At 35.6% G+C, this 21,004-nt stretch overlaps 1 protein-coding gene across 3 annotated transcripts in view; it reads right to left on the reverse strand.

Annotated features, from left to right (window-relative positions):
- The window catches only part of LSAMP (limbic system associated membrane protein), a 741,157-nt gene that overhangs the window by 266,786 nt on the left and 453,367 nt on the right, over positions 1-21,004 (reverse strand). For all 3 annotated transcript variants that reach the window (XM_066240926.1, XM_066240924.1, XM_066240927.1), the window contains exon 3: positions 9,687-9,812. In XM_066240926.1, coding sequence (XP_066097023.1) covers positions 9,687-9,812 — 126 coding nt within the window. The remainder of the gene's footprint in view (positions 1-9,686; positions 9,813-21,004) is intronic.

The following is a 21,004-nucleotide window of genomic DNA, read 5'->3' on the forward strand; positions in this document are numbered from 1 at the left end:
AAGAGGGGGAGGGGTGGAGAAGCAGATGGGCGCTTCTCCTTTGTGCCCTGGCCGGGAATCGAACCTGGGACTCCTGCACGCCAGGCCGACGCTCTACCGCTGAGCCAACCGGCCAGGGCCAAGGGTTCTCTAAGTTTAATAAGCATTAGAAACCTTAAGGGCTTACTAAACTACAAATCATTCAGCCTAGAGTTTCTGATTTATGTAGGTCTGATGTGAGGGTCTGGTAACTTACATTACTAGCAAGTTTCTAAGTGATACTGATGTTGCTGTTTCAGAAACCACAATCTGAAAACCAATGCTTTATCACCTATTTTGGTCAAATATAATGTTTTATAGTTTTGTAGTCAGTCCTTTCTCCTATCAAACAAAAACAACTATTGTAATTTAAGTCCATATTTTGCATTGCTGAATCTAAGATGATAATAATAACAAGTAGCACCTGAATAATGCCTTATCACTAATAAATCACTTTTATACATGCTATTTCATAAGAACATAGGAATCCTGGTAGGTAAGCAAGTATTATATTCATATTTTACATATGAAAATTTGAGAACTAAATGACTTACCTCAAATCCCAAATAAAGTAAACTGTGGAGAACTGACTCAAACTCAAGCTCCCTGACTCTAAATCTTATATTCTCTCTACCAAGTTACTCTTCCTGTTAATTCCTTACATTTGTAGCTCCACAAATGTATAAAAAATAAATAAATAAAACAAACAGAAAAAACTTTATACTTTTAAAACTACTCTCATATTCATTATCTTATTTGATCCTCAAAGCAGTTGGGTAGGGCAGGAAGGGCACATATTATTGTGATGATGAGAAAAGTAGTTACTGTCCTTCAGACAGTATTTCTTCATATACTAGGCTAAATTTTCCTGAAATATTTATATTTACCAGCAGCATCTGACATAGTCAAGTATTAGATGCTCTCCTTTCCAAGCGATATACAGTTCACAAGCGATGGCACAGTAGTTTAACCCCACTCCTCCCCATTGTATGGTTCTGATTTTTTTTTCTTGGTAGAAATGCATTTGGAGGGAAGAGAGGTGGGGATGAAGTTTAGGGATACTAATTGGTAGAAAAGTAGGGAAAGGTCTTTCTTTAATTTCTATACTTCAGGCAAAACAGCTTTCTCTGCAAGTAAAGTCTCTTCAGCTCTATTAGTCCAGGATTTGTCAAAGTTTAAAGTGCATACAATCCTGGGAATCTTGATAAAATGCAGATTTTGATTTAGTGGGTCAAATGCAGCTCAATATGTTGCATTTCTATAAAGTTCCAAGGTGATGACAATTTTGTTGATCATGGTTCAAGCTTGATAGGCAGGGATCAACTTTGCTTCTGTTTTTTTCCTTTTTATTGAATTTATTGGGGGTGATACTGGTTAAAATTATAGAAACTTCAGATGCACAATTCTATGACATGCCATCTGTGCCCTAAGTAAAGTCTCCATCTGTCATCATTCATCCCTCCTCTATCTTCCTCTACCTCCCCCAACCACACCCTCTCAATCTTCTTAAAACCATAATTATTTTTATTATTCTCTGAATCATCTCTGAATCTCTAGGGTGATACAGAGAAATTAAAATATAAGAAAAAACTAACAATATTTGGTGAATACTGTGTACATTGTGGGACTTACCTACGTGTTCCTTTGTGGTAGGCTATTCATATATCCCAGTATCTTCCAACCTACATAAATATTTGTGGTTACATAGCCAGACTTGGTATAAACTGTTTCCTAAGAGAAGCATGAATTCATGAGTGAGCTATGCTAGAAAATTTCTCCTTGACAAGACATTGTTGTCATGCGTATGTTGAGATGTGATGCAATATAAACTATCAAATAGTAAAACTTGTCTTGATAAGAACATTTAAAAAATCTCCCTGGTTGCTGCATTAAACTGGAAGCTAGAGTTGGATAAAGATGGCATTGAGGTTGTTTTCGATCAAATTATTAGTCTCCCCCAAAATTATCATTACAGGAAGTTGATATATGGATAAATATAATTAAAATAAATAATAAAATAAGAAAATCAGTTATATCTAATACTGTACTTAGAACTTTGCTTACATATTCTCTTTTAATTCTCATGAAAATCTTTGATGAAGAATCTATGTTTAAGTCTATTTTATCTATGAGAAAATATATACTATTTGGAATCATGGTAGAAATATTTGGAAGTGATGAGATGCCAAGAGATATGGACTCATGTTCTACTAGGTCACATACGAAGTTTGTGATTGAGCTATTTCTCCTCTCCACTCAAGATTCCAAAATGCCCTGGAGCACTCAAGTCCAAGCTAGTCCTTCAAGGACACATCTAGAGTGACTCATTCCTCTTCAGAAAAAGTATTCTGGGAATTTGATGAGAGATGTAGGTTGGCTAAGAGTGAGTGCCAGGGCATTTGTTCAACACTCGTCAGAATGTAAGTGCATCTAGTTATGGAGATCCTCCAATGGCTTAAAGGTTGACAGTGCTGGTTATTGTGAGGCATGTCCTGGATTGTTTGTTTGTTTGTTTGTTTATAAAGAGGCATAGAAAGAGAGAGACAGGAACATCAAGCTGCTCCTTTATGGACCCTGAACCTCTGTGCTCCAGGACAATACTCCAACCAGTGGAGCTATCCAGCCAGGGCATTGTCCAGGATTTTTAAGGCTTGGATGCCAGTAATCATGTGGTTAAACTATATAGCATTCATTTTCTAAGTTACCTTTTTTTTTTTAATACTTTTTATTTTTTATTTATTCAACTTTTTTTTATTTATTTATTCATTTGAGAGGAGAGGGAGAGACAGAGAGAGAGAGAGAGAGAGTGAGAGAGTGAGAGAGAAGAGACAGAGAGAAGGGGGGAGGAGCTGGAAGCATCAACTCCCATATGTGCCTTGACCAGGCAAGCCCAGGGTTTCGAACCGGTGACCTCGGCATTTCCAGGTCAATGCTCTATCCACTGAGCCACCACAGGTCAGGCACCTTTTTGCCTTAATAATAAGGGTACTGAAAAGGAGTTTATGTTGGCTTGATTAAGCTATTTTGAAATCATCTGTGTGGGGAAGAATGTTTCTGATCTAAATTGAATATACTCATACACACAAATAACTGTCTATATGTCTGCTCTACTGGGAAAGTATAAATACTAGGCTATACAGCTTTGTAGACTTAAAACCAGTATATAAAAGTAAAATATTTATATATATATATAAAACAAGAATTTTATTCACCTATTTTTTCTGCTCTTTGAAATGAAAAAAAAAACCCAGGAATATTAAAAAATAGAAAAAAATAATGTGTGCTAAATGTAGCACAACTCAACATTAACATCATGGTTTCACATAAAGATGATCCCTGGATTCTAAAATGCATTATTATATATGCCCCTTCTCTGCCTGGAATACTCTTCCTTCCCCTATTTTCTTGGCCAGGTCTGTGCATTCTTGAGGTCTCAGAATAAGTTCTTCTCAGTGGAGCTTTGCAGGCTTGCAAATTTTACTCTATGGCCCTGTTTTATGGCTTTATTGAATGCTATAATTTTCCTTTATACTGTATAAATCTAATTAAGTGGTTATCCACGCAATTATTAGTTTAATGCTCTGCTTTCTTGTTGAACTATAAGCTCCATTTGTGCAGGAACCATGTCTGTCTTGCTCTTCATTTTGTCCTTTTACAGAGTGAGCATTTCTATAAGTATCTCTTGCTAAAGAATAAATTACGAGATGGAGATCAAGGTTAATCTGAATATAACTCTGTAAAATGGATGACATATTTTAAAAACAATATACAAGTAAGACAATGAAAACAACATTTTTTTCTGTTTGTACAGGGAAATGGAATATTAAAAATAAAAATACAAATAATAAATAAAAGCAATGAATAGAATAGGTAGAACCATTATTTAAATTTTTACCATATTGTCAAGAGCCTTTATTTGCAAAGCATTCAGGTTTGATTCTTGCACATCCATATATTACCAGGATTGACTCAGAGAAGCTTTTGGAAGGTCCACACAAGAAATATCTCAGAGAAAGAATTTTCTGAAACTTAAACTGTAGATCACGTACTCTCTGTATTAAGTGTGAAGTCATACTAATTCTAACACATTAACTAAAAAGAGCAGATAATATCAATAGTTACTTATAACACATACTTCTGAAATTCAACTTTAATAAATGAGTTTATTTTAACATTATATATTTCTTCTAAGCAGAGCAGGGCAGAGTCTGGGATAGAAATAATAATAATTGGGTGAGTTATAAAATTAGAAGACAGATGGGGTTAAAGCATTAATGGAGTTTAAGAGTACCGTCAGGCAATGATTCAAATGTGGAAATGAATTAAAAGGAAATGTCTGACCAACTGATTAAAACCCAAAATCCAATAAGAAATGAAATTTCAAGGCCCTCGCCGGTTGGCTCAGTGGTAGAGTGTCGGCCTGGCGTGCAGGAGTCCCAGGTTCGATTCCCGGCCAGGGCACACAGGAGAAGCGCCCATCTGCTTCTCCACCCCTTCCCTCTCCTTCCTCTCTGTCTCTCTCTTCCCCTCCTGCAGCCAAGGCTCCATTGGAGCAAAGTTGGCCCGGGCGCTGGGGATGGCTCCATGGCCTCTGCCTCAGGTGCTAGAATGGCTCTGGTTGCAATAGAGTGGTGTCCCAGATGGGCAGAGCATTGCCCACTGGTGGCCATGCCGGGTGGATCCCGGTTGGGTGCATGCGGGAGTCTGTCTGACTGCCTCCCCATTTCCAGCTTCGGAAAAATACAAAAAATAAAATAAATGAAATTTCAGACTCTTCAGAATCCTTTTAGCTCCCTACTCACCCCATCAAAATACAAAATTCTTCTTAAGTGAGATTTCTACATTTTGTGTTGATGATGTCAAATTTTGCTTCTGGCTTGGACAGGAGAAATGTATAGCACCAAGTTGTTGTCAGCCTAAACAGCTAACATCATCAATGTGTTTTTCTTTTTTTCCCTTTCTTTCCTTCCTTCCTTCCCTCCTTCCTTCCTTCCTTCCTTCCTTCCTTCCTTCCTTCCTTCCTTCCTTCCTTCCTTCCTTCCTTCCTTTTCTCTTTTACCCCTTCCTTCCTTCCTTCCTTCCTTCCTTCCTTCCTTCCTTCCTTCCTTCCTTCCTTCCTTCCTTCTTTCTTTCTTTCTTTCTTTCTTTCTTTCCTTCTTTCTTTCTTCTGGTACAGAAAGCTACTGGGGTTATAAAAATCTTCATAGAAATTAAATGAATAAAAACTTCCTGTAACCCTGAGCAGTACTGACACTGCATGAGGCATACTTGTGAAAGGGACTGCCTCTGGATTGTGAGGAGGACTTAGAAACAAAGTTAAATGAAGATGGGAGTAGCACCACTCACAGAAGGGAGATCAAACACTCCATAGAAAATACATGTTGCGGTGCAATTGCCCTCTGGGTGTTACAGGATTATGAAAGTCTAACTTCATTAAGGGAGAAAATAGGTCACATTTAACAACTGCATATATAACACATCACTTTGACTATATAGACTATCTGAAGAAGAGAGAAAAATTAAGAAATCAGACATACAAGAAAAACAACCACAGAATGCATTAGTCTCTTCCATTTAAGTCAGGTACACGGTTTGATTTTATATTTATGAAAGACTCACCATTCTTCTAATGTCCCTCTTTAAAACCTTTTGCAGTATACATGAAAAAAAAAATTTTAGGTGTCAAAAGAAAGAGAAACAAAATGACTCAACCTAAAATTTAACAAATAATAATGGAATTGAGAGGTAACAAATAGTTTGCATCAAAATACACTTTGCACTCTCTTCCTTCCCCCTTCCATGTCATCAAATGACAGGTAATCAGGTACTTATGATCCCTGCATGGAATCTTCCCATTTGAGGGCTTGATGTCCCTGTAGGGTCGAGCTAATTACAGGTACATTTCCTCTGCAAGGCAGTCACACTCTGTACTGTTGAAGGCACAATTAATAATTGAACAAAGCTAGCTGGATTTTTTTTTCACAAGGCCATGGTTGCAGGTAGCTTTGCTGTCATACAAGGAGCACAGCCTCTTTTTGGGTGCCTCCAAGAAAGGCTTTTGTACTATAGTCTGAAAAGGATCATTCCATTTTGAAATTTTGAAAAAAAAGGAAAAGGACCCACTAAAACCAAAAATGACAGTAAGAAATAAAAATCCTATATTTCTTTATAGAAGACCAGTAAAGGCAGATTCTTTCTCCTGTCACCAGGAATATGATTTTAATCAGGGAGATGCTTATTTAGGTCAGATGTGAAAGAGATGAAACAGTAGGCTTGGAAGTTAATACCCATTGTAAGGGAGAATTGAAGTTTGCTCTTAAGCCTGTGAATGCAGCTAGGAGCTACTTTTGCATGTGCCAGATAGAATTTGACCCACAGGGAAGGCCTAGATAGAGATTACAGAAGAATAAAGTCCTTTCCCTTGAGATGTCCTTAGCCACTTAATGGATGATATCTCCAAAGCTCTATGGGGTCCAATGAGTACACAAAATCCTTGCCCTATGCTTCAAGCCACAGGCTTCAACAGGGTTCTGTAAACTATACTGTGAAGGGCCAGATAGACAACATTTTAGGGCCACTGGTCAGTGGCTCAGTGGATAGGGCATTGGACTGGCATATAGATGTCCTCAGTTCAATTCCCAGTCAGGGCACACAGAAGGGACTATATGCTTCTCCCCTCCTCTCTCTCCTTCTTATTCTCCTCTTATTCTCCTGAAGCCAGTGGCTCATTGATTCGAGCATGGCCCTGGGCATTGAGCATAGCTTGGTTGATCTGAGCATGTCAGCATCAGGCACTAAAAATATCTCAGTACTTAAGCATTGGCCGAGATGGGGTTGCCGGGTGGATCTAGGTTGGGGCACATGTGGAAGTCTGCCTCACTATCTTTCCTCCTCTCAGCTAAAAACAAACAAACAAAATACTTTAGGCTCTGCAGGCTAAGCCACCTTTGTTGCAACTATTCACTTCTGCTGTTTTTGAGCAAAAGCAGTCATAGACAATATATAAATGATAAAGAGCATGATTGTGTTTCAATAAAACTTTACTTGGCGGCAATGAAATTTGAATGTCATATATTTTTCCATGACAAAAATAAAATTATACTTTTCATTTTTCACCTCAACCGTTTAAAACATTCTTAGCTTACACGATGTACAGATGCGGAGCAAGCTGAATTTGGCTCAAAACTGTAGTTTGCGGACCCCTGGCCTGTCAATTGAGAAGCCTTATGAAGACACCAATTTTTCTAGTTGATTTTGAGGTTTTCTGAGTGTATAAAAATTTTGCCTTTACTGTGGAAGATCTGGCCAGACCTATGGCCTTCATTGACTTAAGCCATTATGGATAACCAAGTTATTCAGGGTTCAAATCACATGTTTATTATCATTAAAAAGTTTACAGAATTAACCATGAAGATTTAAACTCCTAGACCAAATTTGGGCAGGCCTTATAAGTCTGGTTCTATCTAATTATTTTTCTGAACTCAAGGGGTAAAAAAAGTACATATATCTTTAGGTTCAGGTTGCCAATAGCAATTTTGTCTGAGAAAAAACATTTATTAGGAATTAGTGTACCAAAGGAAATAAAGTATTTTGTATTAATGCAGTTCATTACTTAATTAAAATTTGAATATAATCTATCTTCCTTCCTTTCTCTCTTCTTTATAATATTTTTCACAAAAATTGAGATTGTAAATAGTATATTTTACATACACATTTAAATTAATTATAGAAAGTAAGACAGAATGACAATAATGGTAAGAAAATAGGAATTTGATGCCATAAAATCTAATATAGTTTGATTAAAATCCATATTGTTAACATGTAATTTTTACATGATTTCCTATATTATTTTATAGATGGGCCATAAATTTGGCTCTTCATTTTATAACAGTCAATATAATGAAGGACTCATGATCGTTAATAAAAATTCACTGAGTTCATTTATGAAAAAATAAACCACTGCTTAGAAAGAGGACAATAGAAATATTGAGAGCAAAGAGGAATTTCCTCAAAGGGTACTTGCAAAGGAAAGTATATAATAATATTAATGATCTCTAAAAACATTACAACAAATTAAATTAAAAGATTTTAGAGGAGATCTTTAACAACATTTTAAATGTGGGCCAATAGTTTTTGTCCCAAGTTGTCATTCGGTAAAAGCAATTCTACTTGGAAAATTGTTGGTGGTGTGAGATTGGGGAATAATATAATGTCATCCAAGTAGAATGTGCTCTGTGGTTTCATTTAATTCGGGGGAAAGGTATGTGATATCCAGAGGTTCACACTTCAAGTTATTCTCCATTTGTATCTTTTCCCATGTGAGGTATAAAATGGATCTGAGAGGAAATGAGCTGGATCTCCCAAATGACTGCCTCATTTGTTATTTTTATATATTATAAATAAATGACCTGTTACATGCATTAACAGTATCAAGGTATTGAGTAACATATTCTCACTAAAGTAGAAGCCTCTAATAAGAATAGCTGCCTTAATAAAAGATCACTCCATAGATTGGTCCAAACTTTACTTGATAAATTAATTTGAGGGCCAACATAAAAATGGAGGCCAATATTTTCACAATACAAAGTACAGAGTATTTTTAAAATATACTATAACCAGATACTACCCTGACCTTTTAGAAATTTCTCAGAATATCTTCCATTATAGGTCCATCTTCACACACAACTTTTCATGGTGTTCCTTCTAAACTAAAAATTGCTGTAAATTAAATCTCTAGATTCTTATATAAGAAAATTTTAGGAGAGTTATCAGATATAAATCAGTTAAAGTTGGTGGTTATCTACTAAAATAAATGACATTTTATAAGGCTAATTGATCCATACCTCCTTTTTTTCCAGAAAACTTAAACAGCGGGCTCCATTCTGCAAAGAATGTGTCATTTTGCAAAGGCATGGTTTTGCATACAAGTAAACAGAATTTGTAGAGTAGAGGAGTATGCATATAGTTAAAGCCTTAACAATGTGGTAAAATATATAAATACAGCAGCAGGACCTCGGATCTCAGTTATGGTGATGGTGGTGAAAAAAAGAAGGAAGGAATGCAGAAGACATTCCTAGTGCAACTGTCTGTAACTTTCACTGACTTAGCACCAATAGGTGGGGATCCAGCTGAGCTCAGGCAGCTTAGTCCATTCCCGATGCTCCTCCACTGATCCAGATGCCAAGGACGGAACACTAGAAGTCACAATTTTGTATTGTTCTTAAAAATTTCTTCATAAGGTGTTGCACATTAGCAAACTATAGTTAAAAACAAAGCAAAAAAAAGAAAGAAAGAAAGAAAAAAACCCCACAAAGTATATAAATTTAATCCATACAAAACGTCCCAAGATTCTCAAGTACCAAACTGGCATATGTTTTAGTCATAATATGAAGTAATTTAAGGTATTTAATGTTTCTATACTTGTTGCCTTGGGGGAGTGTTCTATTGAAAATAAAATAATATAAATATATTTATACCATGGTTGTAGACTTTATAGAGATGAACACATTAGCAAAGACCAGGGAGAACCCTAACTAACTTCTGTGTCACATTTTTATTAGTGTTGTAATAACAAGGTATGCTCTTGTTCTTCAGATCCAATGGAATCTCAGAAGTGTGAGGAATTCTTAAATAGTGTGTGGCATTTTGGAGATGGGAGGGTTGCTTACCAGTTGGTGTAAGGTGTCTCCAGGTGATAACAGGTTCAGGACGGCCATTGGCCATGCAGACCAGGGTCACATTGCTGCCCTCATTCACAGTGACATCCGAGGAGATGTTGGAGATCTTTGGTGGAACTGGAAGGATAAAAGCAAATGAAATGTGTAAAGATGTCAGTTAAAACAGGTTTGCAGCATTGGTCCAGGTAACTGGAAGTGGCAAATTTGAACTAAGTGTTGACGTAACCCTCTGAATTAGGGGGTTAAGAAGGCAGAGTGCTTTAGGACCTTCTTAGAGACTTAGTGAGCAGATAAAAAGCATGAATCTTATTTTAAGGTGAGATTCTCCCTACTATGGCCAAGTGCTATAGGAAGTTCACAGAGTAATATGATGAAAATCTTTCAGCTCTTTTCTGATTAGAATATTTTTTGGATATTACAGATCATGGTCATGTATACATAGAAAGAACAAAATTTTCTTATTACTATTACCTATATTTATTTTATTATATATATAAAATGAATATATAACCTACTCTGTCCTTCAAATGTCAGGAATAAAGTGTTATTTAGTATAAGACTGCATAGTTGTGTTATTAAGATGCAGTAAAACCTGGGTACTTCTAATCTAGCCACATGAGGAAAACATCGGTCAATCACTGCAATAGAAAGTCTCTAAATCTCATCTTGGTGTACAGCAGGCCAGATAATGTACCTTAGAGCAGTGATTTTCAACCTTTGTTTCTCACACACTCATAAACTAATTACTAAAGAAAAAGGGGCCCTGACCTCTTCTTCTTTAGTAACTTATTTATTTGTGCCATGAGATGAAAATGGTTGTATTTAGTCAGGGGCAATGACCTTAGTAATTAGTGTGTGTTTGTGCCATGAAAAAAAAAGTTTGAAAATCACTGCCTTAGAGCTTAAATATTGAATTAATAATGCCTGTGTCACAGATAGGTAGATATTAAAAATATATATATTATTTCTAATAATTATCATTACCACTACTAACAATTTAATAATAGCTAACTTTAATTATTTACTATACATAAGACCTGATGTAGAGTGCTTTGCAAATATTATCTTAATAACTCCTTATAATAAGGAAATAACATCCTATGAGGATTTTATTTATAGGTGGGAAACTGAGGCACAGAGGGGGTTAGGTGAGAAGCAGAAAATTGATCTGACTCTAGGCAGACTCCAGGGCCCACGCACTTAAGCACTTCTTGAGTAAAAGTTCATCTTCATAATCCAGGCTACCAGATGGCTGAAAATGACGAGAATTACTTTTTGGTGATGTGAGGAATGAGTCCCCAAAGGCTAGTTGTACTGCCGTCTGATTTCCTTCATTAGTGTTCCGGGCGGCAACATTAGACCTCGCATTGGTAGGCTCAAGTGGAAAGTGAATTACTCACAAATTTCATCACAGAGGTTATGCACTGATTACAAATAGCAGAGGTTATGGTTTGACTGTGATTTTCTTTTTTATTCTTAGTTGTTTATGCTGTCCCTGAGAAAGTATGTGTGGAGGAGAGGGAAGAAGTTGTCTTCCAAGAAAGCATGAAGGAGTTCAAGAATCTTACTTTATCTCACTCTTTCTGCCCATTAGGAACTCTGTGTAGTGGCAAATAAAACAGAACATTTTCTCTTTGTAGAGGCAGCTGCCTGACAAATATATAATCCCCGTAGATCCCTGTTAGGAGACGTTGATGGCACTTGGGCAACTGACCAGATCAGAGTGTCACAAGGAGGAAGTGGGATGAGAATTCTCATTATCTTAACACTCCTCTCACAATGACATCTTATATGGCCTCTGGGTAGAAACCAGTGATTACAAATCAAACTCAATGGCAGAAACAGGATGTAGTTGATTCTCATTATTTAGTAATTTCTATTTTTAGATTTTCTATTTCTCCTTTTATCTATTGGGGTTAAGGGCTATTTTCTTATATTCATACACTGACTTGCAATATATTCTTCCAGACTTTTACAATGAGGACATAAAGGTTACACACATTTGAAAGAAAAGAACAGGGAGCACAGAGAGAAATAATGGCTGGTCAAGAGTGATCTCATCAAGAACTGCGGCAAGGCCTGACCAAGTGGTGGCACAGTGGATAGAGTGTCGGACTGGGATGCAGAGGACCCAGGTTCAAGACCTTGAGGTCGCCAGCTTGAGCGTGGGCTCATCTGGTTTGAGCAGAGCTTACCAGCTTGGGCCCAAGGTCACTGGCTCGAGCAAGGGGTTACTCGGTCTGCTGAAAGCCCGCGGTCAAGGCACATATGAGAAAGCAATCAGTGAACAACTAAGGTGTTGCAACAAAAAACTGATGATTGATGCTTCTCATCTCTCTCTCCGTTCCTGTCTGTCTGTCCCTATCTATCCCTCCCTTTGACTCTCTCTCTGTCTCTGTTAGAAAAAAAGAAGAAGAAGAACTGCGGCAAGGCTTAGAGCTCAGAGCTAATGAATGTCCAACTGTTTCGTTATTCAATATTTGCAATTTCTCTCCCAACTGCATAAGCCAAGTTTCTGAACATCTCCAAAAAACTACAATAGGATATATATCTATGATGAAACTAGATTTAGTTATCCTAGAAGCCTTTCTCAACAATCTAAAAACTGTAATAGAAATCTATATAGTAATAATAAGAGCTCATGTTAGTCAAGTTGTAGTTAATTCTGAATTATAAAGGACCCAGTGTAGAGAAAATAAAAATGATTTCTGATATAGATATATATTTTTAAAAAGTAGAGTTGGGGAGGGGGAGACTCTATATTGCTAATATAAAAACACTCAAATTTATAGAACAAAAAATATCTCCCATTGGAGATATTTCAAGATCTCACAGAGTTATTACCTATGATACAATTTACTCATATTACCTCTCTTCTATGAGAGGAATATACACTAAGGACTTCAATTTTATACATGGCATGCAAGTCAAGTCACTTGCTCAATGGCACAGAGACAAGTAGAGATATAATTGGGAATCCAATAGAGAATAATTGAATGCATGGCTATATTTTGGCCACCAAACTTTATTGTTTCTTCTAATTAAAGAATATACTAAGGTCCAGGATCTCAGATACCAAAGATACAAAATTTTTTTTTGAATAGTTAGAAATGTAATCATGTTGACATTGTGTCACATCTTCATTAGGTCACTATCAATGGGTTTCACTTCATTATTTATCTTCCTACTTTACTGTATACTTTGTACCAGCTTCTTCCCATAAATATTTATAAATGATGTAGTTCTTTAGCTCTAGAAAAAAATCCTTCTGCAAATCTTATGTTGCCATCCCACTAACTTTCAACCTCTCTCCAAATTTCTTGGAGAAAGTGTCTAGACTGCATCTTCATCTCCCACTCACACTTCAACCTTCAGGGCAATCTGGAGACCCTCATTAACCTCTAAAGAACCTGCTCTCAGAAAGCTCACCAATTTGTTTGAACCATATTGTCTTTAGGCCCAATGAAACATATTTGTTATTATTCTATTTTTCTCTAAGTATATGACTTTGTTAATCATAACCTCTTTCTTCCATTCTTTCCTTACTTTCTAGGTCACCAAACTCAACTGCTTTCCACCGAGCCCTCTAGCCAGCTTTCCCAGTTTGACTCTTGGGCTTATTATTGTCCTGTTCTTTCAATATCTGTATTTCTAAGGGTTTGATCATCTTCTTCTTTCTTCCTATCATTCACTGTGAGTGTCCTCATCTACTCCTTAGCTTCAGAAGCATTAAGCCATTTAGTGATGATTCTTAAATCAGTATTTGTAGCCCAGTTTTTTCTCATGACCTTTATACTGAGTTTTCTTTTTGACTACACTACATCTTTTTCAAATACCTCACAGATTCCCAAGATTACACATACTCACCATCTTCCTTCTCATATAACACTTGCTAGCTCATTAAATAATGCCATCATGTAAACAGCTGTTCAAACAAACAAACAAACAAAAAAGGAATTTATCTCTCTTGATGGTTCTCTCTCTCCTTTACTGTCAATAAAAAATGGATCCCCAAATTCTATGGCTAACAAATCTTCAGATTCATTCATTACTCTCAATCCCTATTCCACTATCCTTTTCCAGCCATCAACATTTCTTTTTTCCCCCTGAATTTTTGCAAGAGCCTCACAGCTGGTTTCTTTGACTCTAGCCTTCTTCTCTTCAAGCTCATTTTCATCCAGGTACCACATAGCAATAAGATGTTTTTTCCCCTAAACTGCAAATGTGAGTATAATATCTCCTGATTAATCTTATTGCCCTGAAGATAAAATTCAAATTTCTTAATATGGCTTAATAGGTCATTCATTATTGGCCCTGCTTCTCTCTCTAACCTTGCTTCTTAATCTGTTTGCACTACATCATCCAATCAGATCAAACCACTTTTGGTCCCTGTAATAAACTATCCTTGTTTCCTCCCAGACATTTAACATTCTTTTCTTTTCTTTTTCCTATGTGGAATAGTCTTCTTTCAGTTCTTTATATGGTTAGCCTCTTTCCTCCTTCAGGTTTTAGTTGTCAGCTTTTTCCAGGAAAACTGTCCTGTTATTCCCCATCCCAGCCTCCCTCCCCTTCTGACTCCATACTGGGTGAAGTAGCCCTTCTGCGTTCTCAACACTGTGCCTTGTATTTCTCCCCCATGGTACTGAATCTTAATTGCTGGATTATTTACCTATGCCTGTCCCTAAACTGAAAGAGACAGACAGGAAGTCCTTTGTTTTCTTGACCACTGAGTCTTATACCACATGGTATTTGGAACATGGTACTCACAGAGTGTTTAAACAAACAAACAAACAAACAAACAAAAAACTTAATGAAATTTACTCCCCAACTCTTTTCTGAGACAAAGGAAGCCATTTCACTGAATTTCTGTCAGAAAAGAGGAAGTTTTTATTCTACACAAGAAAAAAAACACAGCTTGTATCAATATTTCCTTAGCTACCCCTCTGGTCATGTATTTCACTATCAATTTTTTTGACCCTTAGAAAAAAATTAACCATAGCGTAAAGAAATGTTTGTATTTTAGAAACATAGGAAACAAGACAAACCTGGTGCCCAACTTCCTCAATTATCGATTTTTCAGGGTTTTTACTTTTTTTTCCCCATAAAGTGTCGTGTGTGTGTGTGTGTGTGTGTGTGTGTGTGTGTGTGACAGAGACAAAGAGACAGCGAAAGGAACAGAGAGAAACAGACAGATAGGAAGGGAGAGAGATGAGAAACATCAATTTTTGTTGTGGCACCTTAGTTGTTCATTGATTGCTTTCTCATACGTGCCTTGACCAGGGGTCTACAGCAGATCGAGTGACCTCTTGCTCAAGCTAGCAACCTTGGGTCCAAGCTGGAGAGCTTTGCTCAAACCAGATGAGCTCATGCTCATGCTGGTGACCTCAGGGTTTCAATCCTGGGTCCTCTGCATCCAAGTCTGATGCTCTATCCACTGCACCACTGCCTGGTCAGGCCCTATAAGTAGTCGTACACAAACATTTTTTTAGTTTAATGATTTAATAGTTTCTTTCTAGTTTTTTGTAGTATTTCATGGAGTATACATTTATACCATCATTGATAATATAACATTAAAGTAGCAATTCAGAGATTTTATTCTATTACCTCATAAAATTTTTATACAGATTCTGGAAAAGAAAAAGTATTGTTATCATTATTGCCATATTATAGATATAGACACAGGGGACAAAATGAATAAAAGCCACATAGCTAAGAAATTATAAAGCCAGGACTAAAACCAAAGGTTACAGATAACCCAAACTTAACTGTTCCTCTAGATTAATTCACTCTTAAAAAAGTGGTCCCAAATAGTATTGTTTGCTATGTTTTAATTCTCAATAAGGATTACCACTTAGGAAGTAGTGTTTAATATGATACTCTTAATTGTCCTAGCAAATATAAGTCATATTTCAAGATCACTGTAATACAGATTTATGTACACATAATTCTTGAATTCTTGGGTCATCATAGTGTTCTGTGGTGTTTTTGTTTTGGGGAGGTTGTTTAATTTTTGGAGTATTGCCTAACAATTTTTATTCATAGAATATTAGTATGATTTATTATATTTTCACAAATGTAATTCCATGTATTTGATGTTTTTTAATCTATTCAGCTTCAGTGATGTCTTCAATTTATTTGGATTATTGTTTTTTTCTTGATTAATATGAGTTCCTTATATCATAAAGAATTGACCTTTTGTTGTCATGTTATATAAAATTTCTCAAATTTATTCCTAACTTCTTAATTTCAAAATATTGTTTTTGCCAAAGTTTTATGTTTCTTTATCTTTGTTTTGTGATTTCTTCCATTGCTTCTGTGCATATTATGTTCTTTCTTAGCATAAGATCAGTTAAATGTTTATCTTTATTTCTTCTTTTCTTTTAATGGTTTGTTTCAATTTTTTTTATATTGAACTCTTTCAGTATACAGGGATTTATTTATTTATTTATTTATTTATTTATTTATTTATTTGAAAGAGAAGCAGAGAGAGAGAGAGAGAGAGAGAGAGAGGAACATTGAGCTGCTCCTGTGTGTGTCCTCAGTGGGGAATCGAACTGTCAACCTCCATGCCCCAATATGATGCTCCAGAGCTATTCAGCCAGGGCTTGACTTATTTATGATGTGAGTATAACCAGAATTTTCCCCCCATTATTTGTAGTCAATTTTCCCAATACCATATGTGAAATAATATAAAATCTATACATCATTTTGGTTTTTAGAAATACTCTATACAGTGCTAATAATTTGGTCAGATCAATATTTCTGGGAAACATGGAAATATAAACCTTACTTACCATGCAAATTAATTTTATGAAAGGTATTTAAAACTAAAAGTCACTAATCTTTTGGTCACCACACTATTATTACATGTTGCCAGTTCCAAAGTTGATTGTTTATTAAATGAACACCATCTACATTGTTGAGTAAAAGACATAATTTAGATATCCATCTTCAGGACATTAGCAAAATCCATTATTCAAAGAAATCCTCAGGTTTTTCCATTGTTAAAAAAATAAAAAAATAGAGGTGCCACAATTAATAGATCAAATTTTAAAATCTGAATTATTAAGTAGATGATTTTTCATCTACTGAAATAGCCAGCTATTGTGTGGATACACACTTATTGAAATACATATAAATTCTGTAGTTAAGAAATGTATGCTTTTTCTATTCAGTACGAATTAAATGGTAGTTTCTAAAATAATGCTATTGTAATATCTAGGTATACTTGGACACATGAATGAACCCACATTAAGTAGAATAATGATACAACCTGACTGTGCTATTCATGATTTTATCATCGCTCTTCACTTTTTATTTTGTAATTTTTATGCCCTCTGTCTCTACAAAATATCCAGAGTCTTCCCTGGCATTTGTAGATCCAGAGGTGCCTGTACATGTTTTTACAGTTCTGAAGATTTCAATCATCCCTTCTCTTTTATATAAGACTAGCATCTCTTATGTTGACCAAGGTGGAACTGCAGGCAAAGTCAGAAGTTCAAGTGAAGTGTTTTACCTGCCCAAATCCACACCTTCTTCTGGTAAGACATGCTGTTTTTCCTTTGGGGAAACCAACTTTCACCTATTGCTATTGGTTTGTTGGGGCTGTCAATCAAGTGACCCATTTTTCCTTGGCCAAGAACTAGGGATATGGTATAAACTGGGTCTTTCAGTCTCTCCCTCCCAGGAACCTTTTAAAATAAGAAATGGATCGAGAAATATTAAAACTGATTTAACCTGTGGCAAACTGTGTTAATGGCCCCTACTCTTCCCTGTATCCACATCCTTTGCCATGCCCATGTATTCTTATAGTGGGTGGCATGCAGTTTTCCATTTCTGGGCCATGTTAATTTCTTTGGCCAAGGATATCAGCATAGGGAAAACAAGCAGCATTTTGAAAAGTTCTGGCACAATTGGACTCACTTTGTCTTGTATCTCTGCCATCACTGTGAGAACACACCCAACTGAGCCTGCTGGTTCCAGGCAAAGGTTGATGGAAGATGGCAAATGGGGTTGCCAGATAAAATACAGAATACCCAGTTAAATATAAATTTCAGATCGGCAACAAGTACCTTTCTTTAGTATATAAGTTCCAAACATTACATGGCATAAATTTATACTAAAATATTTGTTATATAAAATTTAAATTTAACTGGCATCCTATTCTTTATTTGATATCTCTGACAATCTCAGCAATAATCACCTGTAGTGAAGTCCAGCCTAGCTCTGCTGACGTATATATTTGTGAAAACTAAAGACTATTGTCTTATGCCTCTGAATTTTGGGTGGTTTGTTCAGCAGCAATGGTTAGCTAATAAGAAAGAGCAGCCATGAAATGACCATTATTTTTAACTAGTGTCTGCAAAGTGCATTGCTAGAGAGGCATGACTTCTGTGCTTTCCAAGGCAAGATTTCTCTGCTTTTGTTTTGATTCTATGAGTGATTCCATATTCTTCCAATCAACTATTCTATATTATTCCTTTTATTTTTTTACATCAAATTAGCTCATTTCTTTTGTTTAAAGCAAAGAATCATAGTGTTGCAAATTAGAAAGCAACCATAAGGAAAGAAATTGAAGAGGAGCTTTTTGTAGAAGTAAATTGTCACATCTGCTTAACTGGGTTTTCACAAAACCAACTTAGTTGCATGTTTAGTATTGGTTCTTATCTGTCAGTACACATTTCTTTAAAAATAATCCTAGGCTTGCAAGACTGTCTAAGTCTAGCTGTGACTGTTTTAATGTCTTTATTCTTGGTCCCTAACTAACCAGCTTATAGTAGGAAATATTAGTTTCAGAGTAAGGAAAAAGAATGATCAGTTGGCTAATGTTTTTAACCTTAAGTAATTTTCTGTTATTACTTGTATTCAATTCAAAATGTCATTCCTAATGGTACAAATTAGCAGCAAACTGGTCTTACTTGTTTATTTGAAGTTGGGACAAGGTGAATGCATTACTCTATGTGTTGGTGGTAAGTGTGTTAAAAGCACCACACTATCAACTGCCTAATCTCTAACTTTTCTTCGGTATATCTAGAGAAGTTTAGTCCTTATTTTGTTGCATATGTAACAGACTATATGGAACAGAATGGTGTGCCTATATAAGAGTCAGGTTCAGAAATATACAGGATGTTTCCTTAGCAGCACTTGGCTTTAATAAGTATGATCTAAAAAATTCAATAATAAGAATAAAAATATACAATATAACACATAAATGTTATCTTGTGAAACATCAAATATCCATCGGCCTGACATTTTGCTTCTGAAAATGCCATGAAGTATGTTTTGCTGCATGGTATGGCAGTTTCCGGGATGAATGACAAATTAGCAAATGTAACACAGTGTACTAGATTGAGTGCCAGAGGACTCTGATCCCACCCTACCACGTGCTCACAAGGCAACCACATAATCTTTACTATTTGCTTTTGATCCACAATATCAGACACATTGTAGGTGCTTAACAAATTCTGAATGAATAAATGAACAAGTTAATGACAAGTTATTTAAATATCTCTGAGCCTTAGTTTCCTCATCTAGTAATGGAATGTACAAAGTCAATATTAAGCAATATTACAAGATTGCTATTTGGGTCAAGTAAGATAATGCATGTGAACTCATTCTACATACTATAAAAGGTCCTACAAGTGTAGCTATTATTTATGACATGCTAAAACTAGGCAATAAAACAAGGTTGGCTTAACTTCTCTTAGGATAACATGATAAAATAGTACATGCTTTTCTATGACAAATGGCATTCTAGTTATATTTTTAAGGATACTGTTATTGCCAAAAAGAGTAGGAAATTATTACAATTCATAATTAATCATTAGTATTGTCATTAATAATAAATCATCCCAAAGATATATATTGAGTTTTTATCTGCTAATGGGCAGAGCTATACCAATATGTTCAGCCCCTTGGCCAATGTCTAGACATTATATACCTATAATAAAAGTGACACAAAGATGTGTGAGTGTACAGTCATAAGAAAAATAAGTCTTACCAAAAAGTTTTGGAAGATTAACTCTTGGGATCCCAAGAAAATATTCTCCAAATGAATTTCTGTTACCATTATATAAAGTAAAATGTAAGTCTCAGTAAAAGGGAGTTCTCCTTTTATTTGTTGTTCTTAAAGCTAGGTGTTTTTTGTGTGTAATTTGAGTCTCTGACTCCTTAGGGTTTGCAGTAGAAGAATATAACCAGCAGTGATCATTTTTTTTCCACTGGTATCAGTTTCTACTACTATTCGGATCTATTTATAAAGCAAGAAATATCAGCTTCCAAAGTGAGGATAAAGTACATTCAGAATGCATAGGGCCTGTAGGTAGTTGTAAAGAGTTTGATTTTTACTCAAAGTGTGATGGGTAGTTACATGAGTTGGTTACATGAGTTGGCTTCCATTTTAATACAATCATTAGAAAATGCTATATTACATGAGTTGGCTTCCATTTTAATACAATCATTAGAAAATGCTATATTAAGAGTAAAATGCCAAAATTTTCAGCACCCAAAGAATGGAAAACCAAAATGAGCTATATCCGTAGTAATTATCAGTAATGAAATTAAGTACTGTTCCATGCCATAGTATGGATGAACTTTGATAGCATTATATTAAATGAAAGGAGCCAGGGAAAAAAGAAACCATACATTGTGCAATTCTATTTATATAACAGGTCAATTTCATATAAATCTATAGAGACAAAAAATAGATAAGGAATAGGAGTCGGGGTGGTAAAGGTTGGTATGAGTGTTGGAAAGAAATGTAGAGTGACTACTAATGTATATAGAGTTTTTTTTCAGAGGTAATAAAAATATTATAAATTTGAAAAAAAGAAAATAAACATCAGCTTCTGAAGTACATATTAGAAAAGGAACACTGCAGGTACATAGTTCTTTTAGACACAAATTTTATAGGTAAATAGGGAAAATGGAAACTATAGATTCTTTGAGTGTCATGAAACTGAGGGTGAGAGAAACTCATTGAAAGTATCAGTTACTCAGATTCTTCTGCCTGGAGTGAATAGAATGTTGCACTTATGCATGTACTAAGTGATGAAAAAAGTAACAGAAGAAGAAGAATATGTTAACAGTTTAGAGGAAAAGATACAATGTATGTATAAAACAAAGCAATGCCAAGAGCCATGTGAATGGTAATGTGGTAAAATCAGGGAAACTGGAGACAGGAAGATCATGAAAATGACATATAAAAACAATGTGCAGTCAAAAACAAAGCTGTCTTCTTTTATTCAGAGAGAAACAGTTTGTAAACTGCACATGCAACTCAGGTAGTTCCCAAAAACTCACTCACCATA

The sequence above is a fragment of the Saccopteryx bilineata genome, chromosome 8, assembly GCF_036850765.1.
Source record: "Saccopteryx bilineata isolate mSacBil1 chromosome 8, mSacBil1_pri_phased_curated, whole genome shotgun sequence".
NCBI classification, from domain to species: domain Eukaryota; kingdom Metazoa; phylum Chordata; class Mammalia; order Chiroptera; family Emballonuridae; genus Saccopteryx; species Saccopteryx bilineata.